This window comes from Malus domestica, chromosome 07 (genome assembly GCF_042453785.1).
Source record: "Malus domestica chromosome 07, GDT2T_hap1".
NCBI lineage: Eukaryota > Viridiplantae > Streptophyta > Magnoliopsida > Rosales > Rosaceae > Malus > Malus domestica.
In genome coordinates, this window is record NC_091667.1 from 31,289,653 (window position 1) to 31,315,116 (window position 25,464).

A 25,464-nucleotide genomic window follows, 5' to 3' on the forward strand; every position below is an offset into this window, starting at 1 on the left:
TGCAAATTGCAATCCTCGACTTGTTATTTGGATTTTTTTTACATATCAAACACAGATCTTTCATTTTTCGCTGATAGCTTAGCTAGGTGAGGACGAATGGTCTAAGTCCGATTTTTTTGTCGAAGTGAGGAGGCTTAGACTAGTACTATCTATAGACCATAGAAAAAGAACCAAATTAAATTATCATCCCATTTTTTGCAAATTGCAATCCTCGACTTGTTATTTGGATTTTTTTACATATCAAACACAGACCTTTCATTTTTTGCAGATAGCTTTGTTAGGTGAGGGCGAATGGTCTAAGTCCGATTTTTTTGTCCAGGTGAGGAGGCTTAGACTAGTACTATCTAATATCTATAGACCATAGCAAAAGAACCAAATTGAATTATTATCCCACTTGTTGCAAATTGCAATCCTTGACTTGTAGTGGATGTAGTCATGGAGGCATCCTATTGGTATTTCCTTCGTCGCCCTCTTCCATTTAGCTTCTGCTAATAATTACCATTGGTAATGGCAATTTAGAAATCATTGGATAATATCATAGCTTATTAGATTATAGCGGCCGCAATGAATGAGGGTTACTTCACCTCACTGAATTAGGATTTAGTCAAAAACCCCCAGTTCACTGGCGGAGAATAGGTAGGTTGACCATTTTGCCCTCCAAACAAGTGAGAACACTAAGTTTAACACCTTAATTAATAATAATTAGCAAACCTTTTCCATGCCATTGTTGTTCTTTAACATTCAAAATCTAGAGCATTTAGTTTCGTAATTAACTAAATATTGATGTAACATCCGACCTGAATTGACCATATGACCCTAAACAAAAACTTGTTCCATACAAACACAACATATGATGCAAGAGACCTCAGAAACATACTAGGCGCTGCCTGTGCCCGGTAAACGCTTGGCGGAGCTCTTGGTATCCCCTCCTGTAGTGCTCCAGCGAGAAACAAAGCTGCCGGATCACCTCTCTTTTCTCCTCAGCCCCGTCCGAGATCACAACACTCTGCCTTTTCACCTCCTGCTGCAACTCCTCCACCCTTGTTTTCAGCTCATCTACTAGCCTACACGCACTTTCGGATCCAACGATCAGACCCTCGTGTTCTGTTTGCAACCGACTAAGATGTCCCGCCATTTCCTGAATCTGATTGTCGCGGGAACTCACATTCGCCATGAGCGTTTGAGCCCTAGCATTGAGCTCGTCTTTCTCCGCCATCAGCATGTCACATTTCAGTTTAAATATGTCCAAGTCTTTATTTACAGCTTCCACATGTCCATTTTTATCAGCAACTTCTACCTTCAGACTGCTTATATCATCTTGCAATGCCATCTCGTAGACAGCATGAAGCCTTTCCATTTCCATCTTATCCGTTTCACATTGCTTTATTTCGTCCTCTAACCCCTTGTTTCTCAAACTCAATTCTTCGAGTCTCGTGTCCAAGACAATTTGTTTCGCTGCAAAACTTGAAATGTCAGCCTGCAGGTCTGCTTTCTCAAGCGAGAATTGTTCCTGTGCTTCACGCAATGCACTCTTCAGCTGCATCACCTCAAGATCGCGGCCGAATATGTCAGCATTGCACCTCACAATCCTCTCCTGCAGCTCCGAAACAAGCTTTCTCTCCGAGTCAAGTTGAGATTCAACACCTTGCATTTGATCAGCGCCTTTGGAAATTCTATCGGCAAGTTCATGCTTCAAATTCGCAATCTCTTTGTCTGACCCCTTAAGCCTTTCTTTAGTCACTTCCAAATCCTCCATCAATTTCCGAATCTCATTATCTCTGTCCGATGCACGATTTTCCAACTCAACTATCTGTTCTTGCAGCTCGAAGACACGCATTTTCTCCATTGTAAGATCAGACTCCTTCACCTGGAGCTTCTCTTTCAAGATAGATAGTTCAGTTTCAAGCTCAGCAATCTTCAGCTGCCATCCCTGACTGTCAAAATCAGCGCTCGGAGGTGGAACCAAGTAATTGCTGACCGGGGAATTAGGAGAATCTGACTCGGATCCCAATGATGAAGAGGAAGACGATTCAGCGCCAGTCTTTAAAGTAAGAGGTGGACTAGAACCATCTGAGCTTAGTGATATATCAAAACCAACAACTTGATCGTCGGATTTCCGCAAACCATGTTTAGCATCGGGAGTCAGCAGAGGAGAGCCTTGGTTGAAACCATATTCAGAATCTCCAAACCCCTTATGTGCTTTGTTCAAGTGTTGATAGCACCCGGCCAGTGAACGATACATCCGTTGAAATTCCTGAACTAATTCCGGCTTCTTCTGCAAAAACGTTTCATCTTTGTTGGGCAAAGAATCACCATCTTCTTTGATCAGCTTCATCATTTGCTTAATGCTCTGGCCCATCTCTGTAAGATACAGCGTTTTAATCATTTTATTAGGTCAAATCATCACAGAAAAATTACAGTAAGGAACAATTTGTATTCAGCAAGAACAAACAAGACGAGCTCGTAAATAACCACTTACCTTCAAGATTTTCTACCAGCCACATTGAACTGTCTGGAGAGATACTATTGTCCAACCCAGCTGAATCTGACTTCTTCAGTTCTGTTCTCTCCATATCAACCATCTACTGACATCAAATGATATAAAGTTAACCACATAAGACCTCAAAATACAGTGACACACGACACGCCGATACGTAAAATCTCTAAGCATACAAACGTCGTGGATACGACAATAAAAATATATAATGTAAAACATATTTTAACAAGAAAATATTCAAATTCGAGTTCATTCAAGTGTGAAAGTTAAATTCCTTGTTTTAATTAGAGCCAAGCTCTTTGTAGTAATCACTTTCAACTAGATCTTTGTTTCCTATTAATTTTCTCCTCTTAATTTTTCATTTGAAAGTGTAAAGTATCCGAAAAACCAAATACTTGTATCCGACGAGTATTCGGGAGTATCTGACGAGTACCATAGCCGAAGAGTATTTTGTGGGGATTTGAAGGAATACATTTTCTTCACAAGTAATATCCCAATTTTCTACTTTCAATTTGAACACAATTTTTAATAAAGTCCGTTATCCAATCCAATCTAATCTTAAACACCAAACGAGCACTTAAAGAAGAGGAATTTCGATGGCTTCAGTAAGCCACCTATCAATTGTGATGCCCATTAAAAAAAAAGTAATTAAAGTGAAAGTTACAAAATCAAATCAAATCAAATACACCACTGAATCAGATCAGAAATAAGATTTTTCTTTCCCTATAAATTTCCACCAACTCTTATCAATATTGAAATCATCAATTCAAGCATACCAAACCAGATGCATGAAAATTCAATAAATTAAACCAAAAAGCGATTCTTAAAAAAGCATAATCTGTATGCAATCGATTATGTCAGCATAGAAGAGTGAGCTCACTGTCACTTACCTTTTGCAGCGACACAGGTGAAGAGACTCAAGAGAGAGAGAGAGAGAGAGAGAGAGAGAGAGAGAGAGAGATCCAGATCCAAGCCCTGGAAAAATCAGAAGGATAAGCGAAGCGACTAATCGGTGCTTTTGCCTTTTAAGCCAAAAGCGGCTTTTTTCAAAATTCAAAATGGATTTCATTCGGCTGAGGACAACGAGAAAAATGCTAAGAAAGAGTGGGAAGGGCTAAAAATCCCGCGTTTTCCGTCCCAGATTTTTATGCTCCGAAAATGCCCTCCCACGCACCGTTTCATTTTCATGTCGTGATTCATGGTAATGGGTATTTTCGTAACTTAACGAACTACTTCAATACTTAAGCCCTCAGAGGTGGGGCCGTAACGCATGGTGGGCAAGCGGCTTGCCGTCCCTGCCAGCGGAACAACCAAAGATTTATGGCGGGAAAACATTCCAACTTAAGAAAATAATTTAATAAAAAAAAATCTAGTTTTATTTTAGAAAATTTTAACGAAAAGCTCCCGGTAATATTTATTTTAACAAAAAATTATATTTTTACACTAAAAATTCAATTATGGTACTATTTACTTTACCCTTTATTTTATTTTTATCTTTAAAACTCAAAGTTTTCAAACCATTTTCATTAGTTTTTCTTTTATTTTAATGCTAAAAAGACATTTAAAAGATGATTTTTTATGAACTCTCTATCACCTTATTAACGTGAAAATTAATGTTAAATTGTGATATAACAGAAAGCTTATAAAGAATCTTACTCTAAGAAACTCACCTTAGCATTTCTCTTTATTTTATTTCTATTTACATTGACACTATGACACAAAGCTCGAAAGTATGAAGTATTATACTAATATATCACCAAGCGACTTTAATTTTATCAACAAAATAATTAGAGTTGAATTTGACAATTTGTAGTACATCGAAATTGTTTAAATATTTTTGGTATTTTTATCTAATTTAAAAGTGCAAATCTATAGATTTATCTTTTTTTTATTTTTCCATTATTTTCATAATAATCATTGATCAAGGTGGGAATCCACACAAACTAAACAAAATTATTTCTTTTGGAACTTTATCATAGTCTTATTCAAAACATATGACCCCATATTTTATCTAATTTCATAATTTTAGTCTTTTTCTTGTTAGACTTGTCTATCTCTATCATTTTGTTTTGATTGACTTTTAAATAGATAATTTGTTATCTTTCAAAATTTATCTTTTACCAACCTTTTTTAAATTTGCACTCAATGTTTATATTTGAAGATCAATTCTTAATTTGCATACGTGGTCGTAGTCACATTTGCTAAGATAGATGTGCTTTCTTTTACGCACCGGTCTCATTTTAGAATATTTTAAACTGCATTTATAATTCTATATGTGGCAATTAAATAAACTAATTTTTAACTCATAAAAAAAATGTTAAGATTTGGGCTTTAGTTCTTGACCCAAAAAACAGAAAAAAAGAAGTGGGCTCAAGTCATGCTTTCCTTTCTTCAAGGGCCTCACCGGCCTACTTCCTTGTCATTCTTTGCTTTTTTTTCTTTTTCTTTTTTAAGCATTTCAAATTTCCCACAACGCAAATGAGAGAGGTGGAAATGCAGTCACTGGTCAGGCACTCATGGTGGAGACAACCAAACGTGGACTCAGTGACTCACCACTTCGGTATCTTATTTAGGAAGAAACTTTTGTGGGACAAATATTATATATATGAAAGGGCTACCCCAACTCCAAGCAACAAAACTCTTCATTTTGCAAGAGTCGGGGATAACATCTATTGTACGCAGATTTACTCTTACTTTGCAAAGAGACTTTTTCTACGGTTTGAAACCGTGTTCAGTCACAAAAGAGCAATCTTTTCCATTGCGTCAAGGCTTACCCTAAAAATTATATGTTGTTTAACACATGCGTATATAAATATTCTCATCCATCCACAGCCACCAGTACCGCTCCGACAACCGCATTTGGACGTACTGGGGACTATGAAATGCAGCACTGTTTTCTTTTTAATGGAGAACTTTGCGTGCGCAAAAGAACGACAGGCTTTTTGCATGTGCATGCAGGATGCTGCTGCTTCAAACAAACCTTTTCCTAAAAATTACCCTACTTATTCTTGGTTAATTAAATTACAAATTCAGTTGTTAGGCTGCAGGTCTCTGCAATTTTTCGTATAATTTATAAACATTTACACAGGTCGTCTCTTGTCCGAATGTTAATGTCAAGCTTTTCGAATGCTGACTATCTAGTCAAGTTGATCAGCAGTGTAGTTGTACCATCCCCTGTGGAGGGATGGGATAAAAGGGGAATTCTATGTTAAGGAAATTTGTTATATTGTTAGGGATTTTAGGGTTTTTTTTTTTCTTCAATTTAAAACATGTTGTTATGTAGCGTTTTTATAGTGGTGGTTTTGGGCATGTGCAATAGGTGCCCTTGCACTGGGCACCCAATCTTAAAGGCCCCTAAAAGATGAAATCATCAGCATATATACCAACTTGGTTTGTGGCAAAAAACAAAATCAAAAACAAAAAAAAAACTTCATCTTTAGGAAATTTTCTAGGTTATGCATGTGAATAAGAGAAATATTGCTTTCACATGCATAAGAGAAATCACTATTATGTTTTTAGTTTAGATGCTGGCTTTGCTCTAAATTTTGTTTTTATTTATTGTCATGATTTTGGTTGATTTGAACTATAACTAATAATACTCCATTTATATCCTTTATTAATACAACTATAGACATATAAATTAGCTTTGTAACATAAATTTTTATACAAGGATCAATTTACTATCTTCCGCACAGTGACCCTAAAATCACATAGCCCCTAGTTTTCATCATGTATATGTAATTGTTTATAAGATAACATTTCTCCTTTCTTTTCTATTCCTTGATTAACAAATATACATTGTTCTTTTTTTAATGCCTTTAGAGATATTGGAATTTGATGAGTCAATTTACTTCTCCAGTGTGGGAGTACATGTCTTTTGATTAAGATCACTAACTTTTGGAGTTGTTGTCACAATAAATTTTTCATTATGACGGGAATACGGGTGGTACATTACGTATTTTTATGTAAGTGGTGGAAAATTTTATTTTTTAAGTTATTAATTTTTTAACACACGTATCTCACCATTTATATAGTAACATATGATGTACCACTCCGTGTGCCGGTCACATTGAAAAATCTCTACTGTTGTCACATACTATCTATAGCAAAAGAACCAATTAAATTATTATCCCAGTTTTTGCAAATTGCAATCCTTGACTTGTAGTGGACTTAGTCATGGAGGCATCCTATTGGTATTTCCTTCGTCGTCCTCTTCCATTTAGCTTCTGCTAATAATTACCATTGGTAATGGCAATATAGAAATCATTGGTTTCAAACAAATGGTATGGAGGAAGATCAAAGTCACACATACAGAATCTTATAAAAACAAATAAAGTTATGTTGACTTAGGAACTTTATATAGTGAATCTCTAAGTTAAAATGTGATTTCCGCACTCTCGTTCTTTCTTCAAGCACTTATTATTTTGTTATTGTTCATTGATTCTCCTTTAATTTGTTCAATCCAACAACTAGAACAAAAGAAAAGAGTGTGCTCAAGAAGAAGAAAAATGAGCGCAGAAATCATTTTCTATTCAGATTCCCTTTTACGATGGAAAGACAAATATCTTTGCTTCAACAAATAATCACCTCCTGGATTTGCAAGAGGCCAATGCAAATGGTGCAAAAGCTTTTGCTTTAGGAAATGGAGAAGTAAAACATTTTTGTCTCTATATATAATACAGAAACCGCGTTTCCAGTACTTCAATTAAAATCAAAGATCAAATGGCAGTAATTTAGTCATTTTCATTGTCTCGTTCTTCAAACGTGGAGGTGGTCTTCTCAGCCAAGCCAACTAGTAAGTGGAAAATAAGAAACATGCCAATGGAGTTTAGCTTCTAGTCCTTGCCAGTTTCTCGTTTCGAAGGGACAATTAGTAGACATATCAAATCAAAGAGAAAAACTGCCAAACACAACTTCATTTTCTGTGACGATGATCAATTTCTTCCAAATACATCTGTATTGCAGTCCCATATTCAACTTAAACCACCACCAATCCTGATATTCAAAGTCTTATCATTAAGAAGAAGAATTTTTTAAGTTTTGTGAATCAAATATAATTGTCGCACATTAGAGATAATTAGACTGTCTATGGATTTGTATGAAAGTGAAATGACTCATTTTAAAAAATTGAGTTAAGTAGTGTCCACTTGCACTGGTACCTTTCGACCTAAATGCGTCCATGCATAGAGCTAGTCACACATAAGGACCGTTCCGGTACCTTTCAATCTAAATGCAACCATGTATGGAACTAGTCACATATGGTCATGAATGATGAAATTGACGATCAATATTAGTGTAACCGAAAAAAGAACCGAAGAACATGAATCCGTGACAAATGAGTATAGAGTAAATTGTCAAAAGTCTTTGTGTATAATAAGTAAATACGACAGCTACACTTACCTAACGTTTCTCTCCCTTTCTTCCATGACATTTTTTTTCACGTTCCTTCCAGCTGTATTATTGAGCATTATTTTCTGCGAACTAGGGTAAACGTGGAAGTCGTTTTCACAGTCTCAACTTTTTCAGAAAAAAGATGAAACCTGGAGAGACGCTAATGTAATTGCTCAATCATGATCTACCTTTTAGCATTTTTTATAGCTAATCTTTTCAATCCCTAAAGATTCCTAACTTCCTGGAGGCTCAAACAGTCAACTGAGTCATTCACTTTTCACTGTGATTGTTTACCTTGGGAAATGTTTTATTACATCAAAATATTTTTTGGTAAAGATTTGGCATAAATTTGAATGAAAATTCTGACGATGTAAGAAAAGATAAATAAAAGAAGTAAACATTGATTGCGCTTATATTATCCTCATGACATTGGTGAAAAATAGCTTTTTTGCCAAGTGCATTCAAGTCAAATTTGGAGAATTGGATCCTTTTTTTATTTATTTGTTCGAAGTTCATGGACTACTCTTTAAAATTATACGACTTTCATTTCTCTATTCCAACTGACCTACTTCACACAAATTAACGGTCCACATCTCTCTTTCTTCTTTTGAACGACTCCAATATAGAATCAATTAGCTCCGAATTTGAAAATCTAAAGAAGATCTCGATTTAAATTCGAAAAGGAGGAAAAACAATAATAATAACAACCGGCCCATTAATTAGAGTCAGATAATCATTGACAAATAAAAAAGTCCCAGGATATCCTTCGCCTGCAATGTATGGATCATATAACAAGGAATTTGTGTTTCAGTCTTTCAGATGAGCAGATAAGAATAAATTTAAAATAACCGACAAATGATATTTTTATTAGCTCCAGTTTTATTTTATTTTTATAAACCATAAAGGAGCTACAAAAGTTCTTCCTGCGTATGCAATTACAACGTCTCCGTTTCGAAGGACACCTTTTTGTTAGGATGAGGAATAAAATATCGATGATATTGGAAATATGAATAGTCTAAAAATACGGAAATTTCAATGAAAATATCGGGATATTATCGATATCGATAAAAATTGAATAAAAATCACGGAAATTGTAAGAAAAACTTGGAAATTTTTATTGAAACTTTGCAGGATATTTATTTAGTCAATTATCTATTAGTTTATCACAAAAAATTGGAAAGAAATGCATTGCATGATAAATATAACTGATTTAAGTTGATTATATAGCGAGCTGGCAAATATTGTGAGTGTAGAAAATATGTAGTGGTTAATGAAAGAAGTTTAAACACATCATAATCATTTATATATAATGAATTAGTACAATATTTTAGACTTTATACATTGCATGGTAAGATACATGAGTGACTTAGCAAGGTCTAAAATATCGATGATATTGGAAATATCGGTAGTCCAAAAATATATCGGTAGTCAAAAAACACGGAAATTTCGATGGAAATATCGATATATTATTGATGGAAATATCGATATATTATGGATATTTTAGACCATGGACTGCCTAATTGTTTATTCCCAACATGCCTAGCATATGAATGCAGCATACGAAAAGCTGTGTGGAAGTGACTCCACATGGTGCCAAGTGGCATACGACTTCGATGTCCACTAGATTCATTGGTGATGCTCATTGCTCGGCTGTGTTGTCTATTTAACCGCGTAAAAGAGTTGGTATTTCCTGTTCATGCACATATAGGAAGTCAATATGTTGTTCTTACTGGAATCCATACCATAGCATGAAAAATATCAAGTTTTACGTAACGGTACATTTCTTTATGCATTTGAGAATTTGTTTTTAATTCTTTCGTCGCCTGAATAGCTTGTATATGAAAAATATCTTTAGACATAAAAAAAATATCAAAGTGACTTTGTGAAAAATATTTTTGCTTTGTAAGAAATGATGGGGAGATAAAATCTACTCCTTTAAGGATAAAGACTTTATCAAATGGAGACGTTAAAGTGACAGTACTATCTTTCATTTGTTGTTGTATAATTGATTTGAGCACTCTCTCACTTTAGCGTAACCCGTTTCATGTAAGTCATTCTTCCTTGCAAGTCATTATTCTTGGTAAGAATTGATTCCCGTCCTACATCATCAAGCTATATATCCTTTTACCAAAATTAATATTTGAATATGTGCATGATTAGAATAAAAGCAAAAACCATGACCGATGCAGCAAATTAACTATTTCAACTGCATGTATATAGAGGTCAAGAGGGGCTCTGGGAGAAAAGAAAACAAAAGGACTTTGGAGCAGTTGGGAAGCAGAAAGAATGGTAGAGGAGAAGCCTGAGGAAGAAACCATAGTAGAGGAGAAGATGGAATTATCAGAAGTACACTTGAAGACTGCTCATTTTGTGCTGGTTCACGGCATAAGTCATGGAGCATGGTGCTGGTACAAAATCCGGTGTCTCATGGAGAATTCCGGCTACAAGGTATCGTGTGTCGATCTCAAGAGCGCCGGCATCGATCAATCTGATGCGAACTCAGTCCTTTCTTTTGATGATTACAACAAGCCACTCCTGGACTTACTGTCTGCTCTCCCTGAGAATGAACAGGTCTTTTATTTTGCTTCACTAATCATGACTAATAATTTTTTTTTAATTGTTTGATTATAGGAAACATGATTAGGGGATTGCTTTGTGTGCTTAATTAATATGTTTCTATGCAGGTAATTCTGGTGGGACACAGTGCTGGAGGGCTGAATGTAACTCAGGCCACTATCAAGTTCCCAAAGAAAATTCTCCTAGCAGTATATGTTGCAGCAACAATGCTCAAACATGGCTTCTCCACTGATCAAGATTTCAAAGATGTAATTCATTTTTCAAATTGCTACTTAATACCTTTTTTACTAATTAACTATAAGCTATATTTTTATGATGATTCAGTTTGAATTTAACATGGGAATTAAACTGTGAGTTGGCAGTCATGCATGACAGGTTGAATTTAGCTAGTTTTGAATCTTTGATTGGAAATTAGTAAGGTTTAAGATCCCAATGTTGGTAATGGCTGCCAACTGCCATGACAAACAAAATGGTTGTTAGGCCTAATCTCCTAAGAAATAATTAAACAATTAATTATACTATTAGTCTGATTAAAGCAGATTTGGTGAGGATACAAACCCAAAGTTGATGTGTATGGAAAGTGATTAAATTTTGATTACAAAGTCATTCGTAGCTTTTCAATTATTTATTCTATCACGTTGCATAGCAAATTAGCAATCATATATTAAAATTAGGGCATCATTTTTCCAATCAAGCTCAAATGATTGAGATGAGACCAATTAGTATCGGTTTTTTTTTTTATTTATTTATTTATTTATACAAGCGATAATGGATGAAGAAGAATTGAATTCTAGACCTCGATTTTGCAACGTTGAATACTCTTAGTTAACTGAGTTACAAGTCTTTGCAATTAATTTTTTTTCCTGATAGTAATGTTTGTGTGTAACAGGGGGTGCCAGATTTATCAGAGTTTGGTGATGTATATGAGTTAGGGTTTGGATTGGGAGCTGATAAACCTCCAACAAGCGCCATTGTCAAGAAAGAATTCCAACGCAAAATCTCATACCAATTGAGTCCTCAAGAGGTATCATCATATAAACCAATAATTCTATCACAGTTGAATTGATGCACTTGGTCGATCGATCATAGACTTTTTTGTGCCTATGGATAATAGGTTGCTCAGGCTTTCCTTTCTTCTTTCTTTTTTGGTGGTGGGCTCTTGGCATTTTGTGTCACAGTCCTTTGCTTTGCTTTTGAGCAAATTGGATGGCCATGAACATGTACAGCACCACATTCAGTTCTTCACATGATCAATTCGAATATGGAAGTAGAATTCTCTCCGCTCCAAATCATCTCCCATCTCCTCTCATCCTCTCTCACCTTAACCTATCTTTCTTTGTATAATGAAGTCAATACAAGATGTTAATGTGACTTAATCGTGACCGTTCAAATAAGAGAAGAGAGAAAGAGAGAGAAATTTGAACGAGAGAGAATCATACTTCTCGAATACGAGCATCACATTAAGCTTTTTTTTATAGACACGGCGTAGTGAGAAAATCTTTTTTTTTTATTCAATATTTTTTAACTTTGATATGACTTAAGTTACTAACATGGTAAATTCTTGGAGTGTAAAATCATCATGTAAAACTTAGACTTTATTTCTAGTTTGGTTAATTGCTTTAGTTTTAGGTTTTAAGTGTCAAATTTAGGTTCGGTAAGGACCCTTAGATCCCCTAAATTAAGCTCATTCTGTCATGTTTAAGGATAGGATGCCATGCACAAAATCGCTTTTCACATGATTCATGTACTTTCATTCAATTTTTAGTTAATCTTGCTATAATTAATATACACATGTTAAGAGTTTGATACGTCAATTATCTATGCACTCTTGTTGGTTCCTTACTATATTGTTTAATGTTGGTCTCACAATGATTGATGTTATAGGGCGTTCCTACGTATATACATGGATGACTGACATTAACAAACTAGAACTCATACACATGCTAATTTCATGCCTATTTTCCTTAGGATTCGACGCTAGCTGCCATGCTTTTGAGGCCAGGGCCGCTCTTGGCAATCACGTCAGCCCATTTCGAAGAGGACGGCGTCATCGACCAAGTGCCACGAGTTTACGTTAAAACGCTGCATGACCATGTCGTGAAACCAGAGCAACAAGGTTCGATGGTAAAGAGGTGGCCGCCATCGGAGGTCTATGTTTTGCATAGTGATCACAGCCCTATGTTCTCCACCCCATTTCTGCTATTTGGCTTCCTTGTAAAAGCAGCGGCTTCTTATGGTGGACTTAAATAGTAGCTAGGACTAGGATCCTAGGATTTTTCATTACTTCATTGGAAAAAAATCAAATAATATAGGGGAATAAGAACATATGGAGCACTTGGAGCTAACGGAAGATTGGAAGCAAAATCGAGCGCATTGGCGTTCTAGGATTCATATAGCCGACCACATTTAATGATGGGATAAGGCTTGATTATTGTTGTTGTGTAGGGGAATAAGAACAATCAAATGTTCATCAATTGTATATATGTGAGACGCTAAAACGACCACAGTGACGTTATATGTTATACAGCTGACCACACTTTATGAGACAAGATTTGGTGGTTGTTGTTGTTGTAATGGAGAATAAGAACAAACAAATGTTCATCAATTGGATATGTGTGAACTGTATAGTTGTGGTAAAATGATTGATTGCGCATAGTAAACATGAATTTTTTTTTTTGGTACAAATAGTATATGAATTATTTGGTTACATCCTTGGAATATGAGACAATTTTCAATAGAGCTTCCTTTGTTGTTGTTGATAATTTAAAGTTGAGAAATGAGCATGAGTATATATCTGGGGTGGTGCGGTTCAAACACTGGGGTGGTGCTGTTCAAACACCCCGTTTTACCTTACATATATTTCTGTCAATTTTTTTCTTAAATTTTATTTAATTCATTCAATCCGACGGTCGAAATTAAAAAAAATGTGTGAATAGCACCACCCTTTATCTTCTAATATCATTGAGCACTCTCTCTTACTGATGTCATGTAACAAAAAATGCACACATTCAACTATCACGGGATGATCCAGTGGTTGGGGACAAATTACAGGCCTTGTGGTTGAATTCTAGGCCCGTATTCCATATAGCATGTCCTAGGTTAGATCCCTTTCGCTGGTGAATCGTATGATGGTGACCAGGAGGAGGCTGATATGCCTCTGTGAGTCTTTCCGGCTCCCGAAAAAGAAGACTGCACCACCAGCTAGTCCCTTTTTAAAAGAAAGAAAAAATGTTTACATTCAATTTAGAGTATCCTATGATGCAGTTTAACGACAGAAATTGTATATAGTCGTGGCATCCTTGAAGATTTGTTTCTTCTAAAATTCATACACGTTCGAAACACATCTAAAATGTGAAAAAGAAAACCAAACCTTAGATAAAACTAAAACAAAAATAGAAACCTTGGCCAATTTTTCACACGAATAAGTATTGATAAGGGAGTTTAAAAATTAAACGGCTCTGATAATTTTAATTTTTTTTAAGTAAACAACAATGTCAAATCACTCTAGTATTTTTATGAAAATACATTGTTGCGAATATATTGAGAACTTCTTATTTAAATTGAAAATATAAGTCCAACAACTCAAAAAAATAATGTCTTAATTTTTTGAAATTAAGGACTGCTTTGGAAAAAGCTTTTGTATAAATAGAAGGTCAAATCCAATAAATAATCTCCGTGGTCAAGAAATATTCGAAAAGTAGCTCCCTAATGTTTAAAAGGGTGAGGAGACCATGGTAGAGGAGGCTACAAATTTAAGCCCAATTTCACATTTGATTTATTCTTTTAATATTACTTTTCATTTCATCTGTGCACTCCATGGAGCTGATGGTCTGATCCAGAAGGACTTCTATGGAACATTGATGCTATTATGATGATATTTCAAGCGAATTACGCGGTATTATATGATAAAGTTAAAACGTATAACAGTGCGTAATTGGTTTGAGATAACGTCACTGTGATATCTAGTTTTTAAGTAAACGAGAAAGACATGAAAACTATAAAACTATAAACCCTATTTTTTTGTAACAAACGATAAACCCCATTTTTTTAACAAACAATAAACCCCATTGAAAAGGAGACTTTATTAAAATACACAAATCAGAAAAGGCACCAAAGGCCTCTAAACAGAGATATTTTTTAATGTGCCGGCAAGACAGTCTGATACCAGGGTGATAATATAATTGGTTGAAAACTTTAAAATACAAAATTTCCAACTAATTGTAGTATGACACTTAATGTATTGGACCGTGTTCCGGCACACTCAAAATTTCCTCTAAACCATTCCCGTTTCAGCTTCCGGAACTTTATCTTTGCTAACAATGGCAGCACTTGTTTCAGCTGCATTCTCAATTGCACTAACGGCTGTCACACCGTTGCCTCCGAAATCATTGTCCTCCCCGGAAATCTCCTCAAGCGACCTCCCCTTGGTCTCTGGCACCAAGAAACTGAAGAAGAATCCGATCAAATTAATCACGGCAAGCGCCTTGATCGCCTTTTGCACCCCTTCAACCTTATGAGTATAACTCTGCAGCACAAATGCAGCAAGTATAGCCCCTGCTTTGCCTGCCGCCGCTGACACCCCGTGGCATGTGGACCGGAACCTAGCCGGGAAAAGCTCGGCCGGCACGATGAAAGTCGTGCTGTTTGGCCCAAAGTTTGCGAAAAACAATGTCAGCCCATATAACAAAGTGAACAATTTAGTGTGACCTTTGCAGAACTCATAGGTGGACTGTTTATCCTCACACTCCACTCCCCTGAGATTTCCGTAATGAAACCCTAGAACTCCCATGAAAATCGACATCAGTAAAAAGCCGCCTAGCTGGATCGGTTTTCTTCCAAGCTTGTCAATGGTAAACACAGTAAACCAGTAACCGGGAACCGAGGCAAAAAGTGCTACTAGCAGCATTGCACTGGATAGCCTGTAGACTTCTTCAATTGCATTCATTGCGGAAGGTCTAGGTAAAAGTCCACTTGAAGGGTAAATATCTTTCTGAGTGAGCTGGAGGCTGTAAAATGCAATGTCCAGCAGGAACCAGGTGGTGGTGGTGCCGAGAAGATGGGTGCCATGCCGCCTAAGAAACTCCCTAGAAAACAACTTATATGCGGAATTTGGATCAACTAGGGTTTTGGAACCAGATTCTCCGACCGGTATGTCCCTTTCGAGGACTTTGGCCATGTCAGCATTGGCCTTGTCCTGATCTCCTGCAACCAAGGCGGTGTACCTTGCAGTCTCAGGCATTTTTAGTCTCCAATAGAAGGTCAGAGCCGCGGGGACTGCGCCGAACATGAGCACGATTCGCCACACAAAATCGCCTTCCGGCTGAGTGGAGAGGACAGGATTAGTCCAAAAATCCTTAGCTGGGTAGGCTAGCAAGAATAGTTTGGACACGAACATGGCTACGGCTCCTGCAACCAAAATGCCAATTCCTTGCATTGCAAACACAGCTGCAATGAACCCGCCTCGGGTTTTTTGGTTGGCGTATTCGGACATGATCACTGCTGAGAGGGGATAGTCCCCTCCAATTCCGAATCCGAGCCAAAATCGGAAGAAACAGAGAGTTGTGACTACACCTTGAGCACTGTGGCCAAAGGAAAGGCCGGAGGCCAGAGCACATCCCACCATTGTGACTAATGTGATTCCGTAAACTTTTTTTCTACCAAGTTTGTCTCCAAGCCAGCCAAAGAAGAGTTGCCCTGCTAGGGTTCCGAACAGAGCAACCCCTGTTATGGCATTGTTGATGTGGTTAGGCAGAACGCCGGGCTTGTTGGTTGAAGGGTCGTAGTAGTAAAGGCGGCCTATGAGTTTTGTGACCGCAGTGATGCAGAAGAGGTCATAAGCATCGGTGAAAAACCCCATGCCGGCAATGACAATCGCTTTGTAATGGTAAAGTTGAGTCTTGGCATTGTCGAGAGTCGAAAAGAAGGTTTCTTTTCCATCCGCCATGGCAGAAAGTTGGGTTTTTTTGGCGACTGAGTGAGGGAGCCCGGGAAAGGTTTGCTAAAGAAATGATGATTTAAGAAGATCAAGGGGGCGGAGATTACCCCTGTTGTATTTTGGATTTTGGAAGATTTTCGAGAAATTCGCATTGTGATCAACGATTGATTTGTTTGAAAAGCCGTTAGTACCTAGAGGACACTAATCTCTGGGACAAGTTTTCTATGTAACTCTCTGTCTCTTTCTGTTCTTTCTTTTCTGGTACACAATTGCCAAAGCTGAACCAATACATAGTTTGAGAAAAGCTTGACATACAAGAAACGTATTCAGATGTATGTAACTTCTTCTTTTCTTAAGAGATTTTCTCTCAAATAATGCTGAACTTTGTCCGATTGCGATTGTCTTCTCATTTTTTTCATTCGATTCCAAATTGTATGTAATATCAACTTATATGAGTTGTTTCTGTGTGTCGGAGTACGTGTGTCAAGATTTGTCTATTTAGGGTTACTAAAATAGCATTGAGTTGCCTTCAGTTCCAACAACCGTGTACTGCAAGCAACAAAACGACATTGATACGCTGTACCCCTGACAGAGAAGATCTAAAAATTCTCTGATATGATGATATAACTATGTAATGAATCAAGATAACGAGTTTGTAGGACATCATTTTACAAATTGAGGCCGGATTGATTTTCGTGAGAATATCCCGAAGAAAAGCAAAACGAAAAAATTCATCACCATAGAGTCAACTAGGAGACTTGGTTGCTAACTGAGCCACGACGGCTGCTGTCTTCTTCTGGAGCTCCGGCTTGTTTCCTCCAATGAGTTTGTCCACTTGTCTTCCATCTTTAAGAAAAACGAATGTCGGAGTGGCCTTTATATCCCATGAAGTACTCAACTCCTGCAACCCCGGAATAACGAGAAGGAAAATTTCATTGGCAGCTGCATTTCTATACATCTGTTCTACGCAAAATATGCTATAAAATAAGAAATCATTCGCACTTACAGCGAGAACGTCAACATCCACGGTTAGAAATAAGGTAGAAGGATATTTATCTGCAAGCTCACAGTAGGCTGGTGCAATTACAAGACAAGGCCTACACCAAGATGCACTGAAATTTGCAACAACCTGTTGGACAGTTCAATAGAGAGGATCTCGTGAGAGAGAAAATTTGTCTTTAGGGTTACACATTATCTCTAGCAAGTCCCATTTTTGCTACATCCGGCTCACGAAGGTTAGCAAAAATTTTATTTTTGTGACAATACTGGTTTGAAAATTCTCCTTTGGCTCAAGAACTGATTAGAAATTTGTTCATAAACGACGCTAATTTCAGTAATTTGAAGTTTTTTTATCACGGCGTAGAAAAGGTACATTATGTGAATTCATGACAAAATTAAGAACACGAAAAACTTACAATCTTTCCATCCTTGATTGCTTCTGATAACTTTTCCTCCCAACCGTCCATGGTCTTTATAAGGTGCACATTTCCACCGGCAAGATGATGACCCTCTTGATGAACCTCATCAACATTATATCCGGTACACTGCAAGAAATCGAAGCATTTCCTCAGATGGAATGCAGAAAAAGGCCAATTATATCGGATGGTTTTAAATGATCCTTGTGTGCATATAAAGAAACTTACCACAGAGCAGCAGCTTCCCATTGGGTGTGCACAGATGAACTGGGAATATATTTACCAGAAACATCTACAAAAGTAAAAGTAAAAACCTTGTCAGAAATTCAAAATATGCAATTGTGACTGGCCATCGTGTTGATTTGATCCAGAGACATTAGCTAAATTTGCATAGACACGAAGAAAAAATCCTCCGAAAAAGAATCATGTTCGTAATTCCTCGATTAATTGCCTCATTTTCTTGTATTAATTTGGTGTTGATCTAAATAACAACATTACGTAAACAAAGAGAAGGGTTTTAGATTGATGAGATGAATTACCTCAGACAAGCTTTAATCTCCATGGTGATTAAAGCCTAATCCGCGACCGAGGATGATGAAAAAAAAAAAAAAACCCAGGAATCAAGATTAATTAAGATGATGGAAGGAAGGGATTATGATAGAAAAAATTAATTTGTGGACGTCGATTCAAGAAAAAATGAGAAAATTATACACTGCTGAAACGGCAGCAAAGCTGTATTGTGATATAAGTAGGTGTAATTAACACATTAATAATCAGATATTTGGACAATTTATTTGGATCAAACATAACAACAATATGACAACGTGATCAGTTGTAAAAAACCAAACTGAAATATCATGAGAAGATAAAAATTGATTGTCTGTGATTGATCAATGGTGTAACAAACCTAGTACGTCCAATTGTTTGCAAAATATAAATTGTTACGTTTGTTGTTAGCAACTACGTTAGTTGTCCTGTTATGTGGGGGTAATTTCATGTCTAATCGTTTGACTCTACGTACCTAACTATGACTATACCATTTTTAGGGGGTCGAGTTAGACCCCTTCACCCGAGATTCTGTGTTCGGTTTTCTCTCTTCAATATTATCACTTGTATGATCAAGCCCTGGTTTGGTACCAAGATGATTATGAAAAAAGCTGATATCAGCTTTTTTTATGTTTGGTAAACATTCAACTTCAGCTTTTTTTCACAGTTTTTTGTGAAAAAAAAACCAAAAATAAGAAGCTGCAAAACCCAACTTTGAAAAACCGGCTTTTTTTCACATCTGTTTTACATAAAAGTTTACTAAACACTATAATACTGCTTTTTTTTTTCAAAAGCATTTTTACAAAAAAGTTTACCAAACACTCTATAGCTTTATTTCACAGCCGCTTATTCTCACAGCACAACAGATGCAGCTTTTTTTTCAAAGCACAACAATACCAAACCAGCCCTAAGAAAAACATACGGAGTAATAACCGATATACCATCTTGCTCAATGCAAGTTCTAACTTAATGTTGGAGATAGTGATGCTGAAAACACAATAACATTGAACATTATTTCCAAATTTCCAATTGCATTCCAAAAACAAGATGACAGTGCTTAAATAGAAAAAAGAACTAAAGTTTTTTCATGGGGTTTGCACATCAAATTCAGACCCAGAGGACGGCCTAGTTTTCGTGTCGGATTGCCGGAGTTCCCCTATCATTCTAACTACTTCATCCATGTTGGGGCGTGTTTCGGGCAATTTTGTTACGCATGCCAGAGCAATCTGCAGCACCTGCACCATCTCTTCTTCAATGTGGTGGTGTTTCAGAAGTTCCAAATCAAAAACCTCAGCTGTCCACTCCTCGCGCACAACAGACTTAACCCAACGCGGGAGATCAACTACGCAATCATGCCCCAGATATTCAAGCGTGGCTTTGCCTGTCAGCATTTCTAGGAGGAGCACACCAAAGCTGTAAACATCTGATTTGTGAGTGGTTTTCCGCATGTCAATTGCCTCTGGAGGGCGATATCCAATGGCTCGGGACATGGCTGGAGGGAAGTTCATTAGAGGACTCAACCCTACGTCCGAGATGCAAGCCTCGAGTTCTTGGGTGAGGAGAATGTTTGTGGACTTTATGTTGCCATGGCTGCATTTAGCACCCACGGAATGAATATGAGCAAGTCCCTTGGCAATTCCGAGCGAAATTTTTACTCTTGAATCCCAGTCTAGTGGAGACCTCCCAATATCACTGTTTCCTATAAATCCATTGAAACAACGAAAATAAGGCAAAAGCATAGGAGCATTGCAAATCAAAGTAACTATAAATGGAGATTAGGATTTAGATTAGGTATATTACCATGCAAGTGAGCAAACAAGCTTCCTGCTGGCATGTAGTTGTACACCAAAAGCTTCTCCTCCGTGGAGAAATAATAAGCGCGAGGAGGCAGGACATTCGGGTGCTTCCCTACCCTCTCCACCACCTCCATATGCTGCTCAAACTCCCTCTTCCCCACCACAACTTCCCTCAACCTCTTCACCACAACCGTTGTTTCCTCATCCAATACAGCTTTGTAAGTTGTTCCGAAACTTCCTTTACCGAGAACTTCAGCTGACGCCCTCAGCAGATCCTCAAGGTCAAAATTGTAATGGCACCCTTCAAAGAAGAATAGCTTGTTCTTCTCTGCCTCTTGCACTCCACTTCCGAAATCCTTAGGCATCTCACCCTTTCCATCTCCTGAGGCCTTCCCTTTCAACATCCCGCCACCTACTTTGTTAGTCCTTTTCAAACAGCATATGACAACCACCAGGACTAGAAGAACCAACACTGCAGAGCCCCCAATTGCCACGGCAACAATGGTGCCCGGGCTAAGTTTTTTTATGAGTGTAGCATGGTGATTTTTGAGGATGGTTGGCGAGGGTAGCAAGAAAGCAGGGGATGCAGAAGGGTAAGTGGAGGTGTTTTTAGAACAATTGTTGAGAGGTGCCCCACATAACTGAGGATTCCCAACAAATGAAGAGTTGGAATATTTATCGAGGGAATATGGAACCGAGCCATTCAAGTTATTGAAGCTCAAATTCAAAAGCTTAAGCGCGGGGAGGTTCAGATTCGGGATGGCTCCAGAGATGAAATTGTTTTGGAGGCGCAATGTAGTGAGGCGTGTAAGATTCTGGATTTTTGGTGGAATGTTACCGGAAAAGGAGTTGAAGGAGAGGTCTAATACAATGAGGTTGGGGGACAGAGAGGCAGGAAGCTTTCCTGAGAAGTTATTCTGATGGAGGTAAAGAAACTCCAAGGAAGGAATGGATGGGATATCAGAAGGAAGACTTCCATAGAGGAAATTTGAGTGGAGGCTGAGTACTCGAAGAGCACGAAGCTTTCCTATACTGTTGGAAGGGATGGAACCGAAAAGTCCAATTCCCGGAAGATGGATAGCAGTCACTCCAGTTTTGTTTAAATTGCAAGTGATTCCAACCCAAGAGGTGCAAACTGGTATGGAAGCATTCCAGTTGAGTTTTCGGGTGTGGACAACTGTGCCAGCAAAGTTGAGGAGGGCTTGTCCATCTGAGTTCAGGTCAGACAAAACCGAGGAAGGGAAAGGCATAACAAGGGAAAGGAAGATAAGCGCGCGAACGAAGACCTGAAGCTTCATGGTTATCTGCTCAGAATGCAAATGGTACGATTAGAAAACCCCGAAAACAAAGTTAGCGAAACATGCAGATAGGATGCAGATAGCTGCAAAAATTCGACTACATTTCGGGTTTAGGAAGGCAAAGAGTGGCAAAGAACCACTGAATGACTTGGGGAAATCCAAGAGGATTGATCATAACTGTGTTTGAAAAGTGCTGTGCTAGGCAAAACGCCTCCCTTTATGCCTTAGCGATTTCAAACTTTGGATCAAACACAACCCAAACAAAAAGGTGACAAAAGACAACCCACTCAGCATTCAAAGTTCACATAACTTGAGACAGATTCCATTAGGGACAAATAAACATGCTAGTTAGCCTGTTTTGATCACCCTAATTGAAGAGAATAAATTCATCAAATTTGTTTATCTTATTGCTTTAGAAAATGATACCAAATAGGAATTCTCCGCGTGTGTACTGATTTTACTCACTAGGAAGATACAAGATTAAAACCAAAAAATGGGTTTGTGAAGAATAATCTTTGTCATTAGATGGATTAATCATGGGTTTAAATGAATTAAAATTTCTTCAAAAATATAAGGGAAAAAGGAAAATGCATCCCTACCAACTTTTGTAAGTGGGAAAAAGCAAAGTGCACTATCTTTAGCCAAAAGAAAAAAGAAATAAAGAGAGGCCAAACAAAGAAACGAGAGGTTGGTAACCAAAATATAAGCTCACCTTTTTCCCTAAAAGAAAAAAAAATTATGTACTTAAAAGCTAAAAGTTTAAAAACAAGTGGGAAAAGCAATCAAAATATATAAAGCAAAGTGGTGACAAAGATAGAATCCAAGAAGAAGATAATCTTCCTAAAGAAAAAGAAAAAAGTTCAATATTATGTATAAGAGGAAGGTATTTTTGTGTGTTACAGATTTTCTTTGATATTATACAGGAATTTTATGGCTCGTTTGGAAGTTCTTTTAAAATGATTGAAATTTGTTTTTGGTGAAATTGATTTTGAATTTCAAAAGCACTTTAAGTGCTTTTTGGAAGAAACACCAGATGTGTTTATTGCAGGAAATACTTAAAGTGTTTTTTCATGATCCAATTGATTTTTGGGAACTTTAACGAAAAGCACCCGGTACTGTTCACTTTAACGAAAAACCACATTTTTACACTAAAAAGTCAATCCTGGTACTATTCACTTTACCCTTTATTTTGTCCTTATCATTCAAACTCAAAGTTTTCAAGCCCTTTTCATTAGTTTTCCTTTGATTTTTTACCAAGATTTGGTTTAAAAAATATTTTCACCAAAAACGTTTTTAGTCATTTTAAAAGCATTTCCAAACTTGCATTGAATTGCCTTTTGTTGCAGGTTTCATGCTTGAATAATCAAAAGTAAGCACATTGGAACATGAATATATAATATGAATTTCCATATAAGTAACGAGTCATTTTTTTCTGAATTGTCGATCACAGGCTAATACGGATACACAATTGTTGAAGCATGAAAAGAAAAATTCGTACCAGATAAATTTGACTTCCGATGAATATTCATGCATTTTAACCCAAGTGTTACTACAGATCTGTCAAAACAAAAGTAAACTCATGAAGGGAAAATGCCAGAAATATCAACTCAGAAATATACAAATACACTGATGTGCTATAGAACTGTGAAAAAGAAGAAGTAATCTCTAAAATTTAATCCCATGAGGGTCAGAAAAAACCTACCTGAGAATCTGAGCAATCTGTCACAGATTTCTGTGCTACTTGGAAGTTAAGGTGTGTGAAAATTAGCAAAGTTAAAGAGGTTGAAGAGGCTGAGAGACTAAAACCAAAGGAAAATGAATTTATAATTTGAATACAACGGGAATAATTTTAAATTTCCCTATAATGTATAGTGAAAATAATAATAAATATACAATAATTGATAGAGAAACGGAATTTTTTTAATGAATTGGTGATTGGATTGTAGGAGTTATGAAGTAAAAATGTCAGGTATGGACTATAAAGAAAATAATTTTAAAAAAAACAATGTTTTTGGTTACTCAAGGATGACGAAAGCTTCTCAAAAAATTTCCTCTCCGATTTTTACAGACATTCATGCCTATAATTGGAACCGTTCATATTACAAATCACTCTGTAAATATCATATATGCAAAAAAAGAATGATATTAAAACTAATATCGTTTAGTCAATCAACTGTAGCGGTAAATAGATAGACAGTTCGTAATGTTTTTACCATTTTCATCCATTTATTATTATATAGTTTGATGATTAAACGACCTTAGTTTTAATCGACTTTTTGCAGAAGGTGATCTTTATAAAATGATTTATAATATAAACGGTTTTCATCATAAATATAAAATTCTATGAATTAGAAACAAAGCATTTTGAGTAGGAATACTTAAATAAAGGGTTCGATTTATTCTTCAACATTTACGTCGGCAATTGCAATCAGAACATTTCTCAACCAAAAAAGCTAAATGCTGATTTAATATATAATAAATATAAATATAGTGCAATGGGGAGCAGCATCCATGAAAGCATGTTTCACTCTAAGGACTGAGGAGTGTGTAGAGTGGATAGGGACTGGAGAGCAACTGCTTTCATTTCATTGTCCTGCTCTTGACTTGTCACTTTATTTAGCATTGGTTAGGAGTTGGGACAAATGATTGTTGCACAATTTTTGGCACAAAACTCGCGTATTGCGTAAGGAGAGAACTTTCGACATGATTGTCTGATTATGACAGTTCTCACATTGAATGAATAAGCGGGAGGGTTAGATGCAATTAAAATACAAAATCGAACTCAGGCCTTTATCTGTCCCCAACAAAAAAAAACCAAGCCTTTATCCAATAGAAGGCTTGTCCACAAACAAAACCTTCAAAAACTTTTTCAGGTCACACCTTCAGTTACCATTTCAAAAACTTTTCGATTAGAAAAACATCAAAATTTCCGTTAAAAATTGAAGTTTTTACAAAGAGCATCCCGCAGATACTTATTTAAACAGTATAAGAAGCGTCATTAATTTTATGAAAATGCTTTCAGCCATTTTAAAAAATGAAAACTACTGAAAATTGTTTGAAAACTTTGAGTTTTAATGATAAGGACAAAATAAAAGGTAAAATGAATAGTATCAGGATTGACTTTTTAGTGTAAAAATATGGTTTTTCGATAAAATGAACAGTACCGGAAGCTTTTCGTTAAAGTTCTCTTTTAAAAATACTTACAAACAACTTACAGCCTTACAGGTAGAAAGAGAACAAATTTTCTTAAAACCTAGCCCTTGTAATTACTAAGGGGAAATTTGTTATGTTGATCTGGGGTGGAATGATGAATTATCACGCATGATAATTATAATTATCCCCTGTTTTGACTTCAAACCCAACACCAGCAGATTCAAAACACTAATTATGTCAAACATAAACAACGAAAATTCTTCAACTCTCACATGGTAGTAGGGTCCTTGATAAAGTATCAAAGGTTAATTTCTGAAAACATGGTCCCTTAACAGAAACCATATCATGCTAGGCCCCAGTTTGGGGTTGAGGTGATTTTAAAAAAAGCTCATATGAAAAAAAGCTGGGAGTGTTTTTGGTGTTTGGTAAACTTAAAAAAAAGGGCTTATTTTGGAAGCTACTGTCAGAATAAGCTGAAATCAAAGGAAAAAGCTGAAGCTGCAATTTGTAGCTTTGGAAAACTGGCTTTTTTTCAAAGCACACAGAACTACAGTGCTCCTTTGATGAAAAGATCCACTATCAGACTGCTTTTTTTTTCAAAAGCACTTTTACAAAAAAGTTTACCAAACACTCTGCTGATTTATTTCACAGCCGCTTATTCTCACAGCACAGCCGCTTATTCTCACAGCAGCTTTTTTTCAAAGCACAGCAATATCAAACCAGCCCTAAGTTGTCTCTTCGTATAGTAGGTAATTCCCAACAACTTCACTAGTAGTTATACAAGTAGAACTAAGATATCAAACTCGTCATTCATAATCAAGTATCGAACTCGTCGTTCAAGTAAGCTAAAAGCTTA

At 36.6% G+C, this 25,464-nt stretch overlaps 5 protein-coding genes across 6 annotated transcripts; 1 reads left to right on the forward strand and 4 right to left on the reverse strand.

Moving 5' to 3' along the window:
• Positions 1-692: 692 nt before the first annotated feature.
• Positions 693-3,562, reverse strand: LOC103413678 (protein NETWORKED 4A-like). 2 transcript variants are annotated; one of them, XM_008352122.4, is made up of 3 exons: positions 3,388-3,562; positions 2,480-2,582; positions 693-2,361 (listed from the first exon to the last, which is right to left on the reverse strand). In XM_008352122.4, the coding sequence occupies exons 2-3, from the start codon at positions 2,580-2,582 to the stop codon at positions 866-868; spliced, it is 1,599 nt and encodes a 532-aa protein (XP_008350344.2). In that variant the 5' UTR covers positions 3,388-3,562; the 3' UTR covers positions 693-865. The 2 variants fall into 2 exon arrangements, with proteins under 2 accessions (XP_008350344.2, XP_017181842.2); XM_017326353.3 differs by having other exon boundaries at positions 2,480-2,585; positions 3,388-3,502.
• Positions 3,563-9,621: 6,059 nt separating this feature from the next.
• Positions 9,622-13,070, forward strand: LOC103439546 (methylesterase 17-like). The gene is made up of 5 exons (XM_008378104.4): positions 9,622-9,663; positions 10,109-10,459; positions 10,573-10,713; positions 11,355-11,489; positions 12,434-13,070. The coding sequence occupies exons 1-5, from the start codon at positions 9,637-9,639 to the stop codon at positions 12,713-12,715; spliced, it is 936 nt and encodes a 311-aa protein (XP_008376326.2). The 5' UTR covers positions 9,622-9,636; the 3' UTR covers positions 12,716-13,070.
• A 1,668-nt stretch (positions 13,071-14,738) lies between these two features.
• LOC103439547 (low affinity inorganic phosphate transporter 8-like) lies at positions 14,739-16,409 on the reverse strand. The gene has a single exon (XM_008378105.4). It carries the CDS (start codon positions 16,407-16,409, stop codon positions 14,739-14,741), a length of 1,671 nt encoding a protein of 556 aa, XP_008376327.1.
• A 589-nt stretch (positions 16,410-16,998) lies between these two features.
• Positions 16,999-18,576, reverse strand: LOC103440043 (thioredoxin H4-1-like). The gene is made up of 5 exons (XM_029105990.2): positions 18,355-18,576; positions 18,044-18,107; positions 17,816-17,944; positions 17,407-17,529; positions 16,999-17,301 (listed from the first exon to the last, which is right to left on the reverse strand). Exons 2-5 carry the CDS (start codon positions 18,062-18,064, stop codon positions 17,146-17,148), a joined length of 429 nt encoding a protein of 142 aa, XP_028961823.1. The 5' UTR covers positions 18,065-18,107; positions 18,355-18,576; the 3' UTR covers positions 16,999-17,145.
• Positions 18,577-19,346: 770 nt separating this feature from the next.
• On the reverse strand, positions 19,347-22,136 carry LOC103439548 (probable inactive receptor kinase At5g58300). Its single transcript, XM_008378106.4, has 2 exons — positions 20,162-22,136; positions 19,347-20,060 (listed from the first exon to the last, which is right to left on the reverse strand). Exons 1-2 carry the CDS (start codon positions 21,453-21,455, stop codon positions 19,447-19,449), a joined length of 1,908 nt encoding a protein of 635 aa, XP_008376328.1. The 5' UTR covers positions 21,456-22,136; the 3' UTR covers positions 19,347-19,446.
• Positions 22,137-25,464: the final 3,328 nt, after the last annotated feature.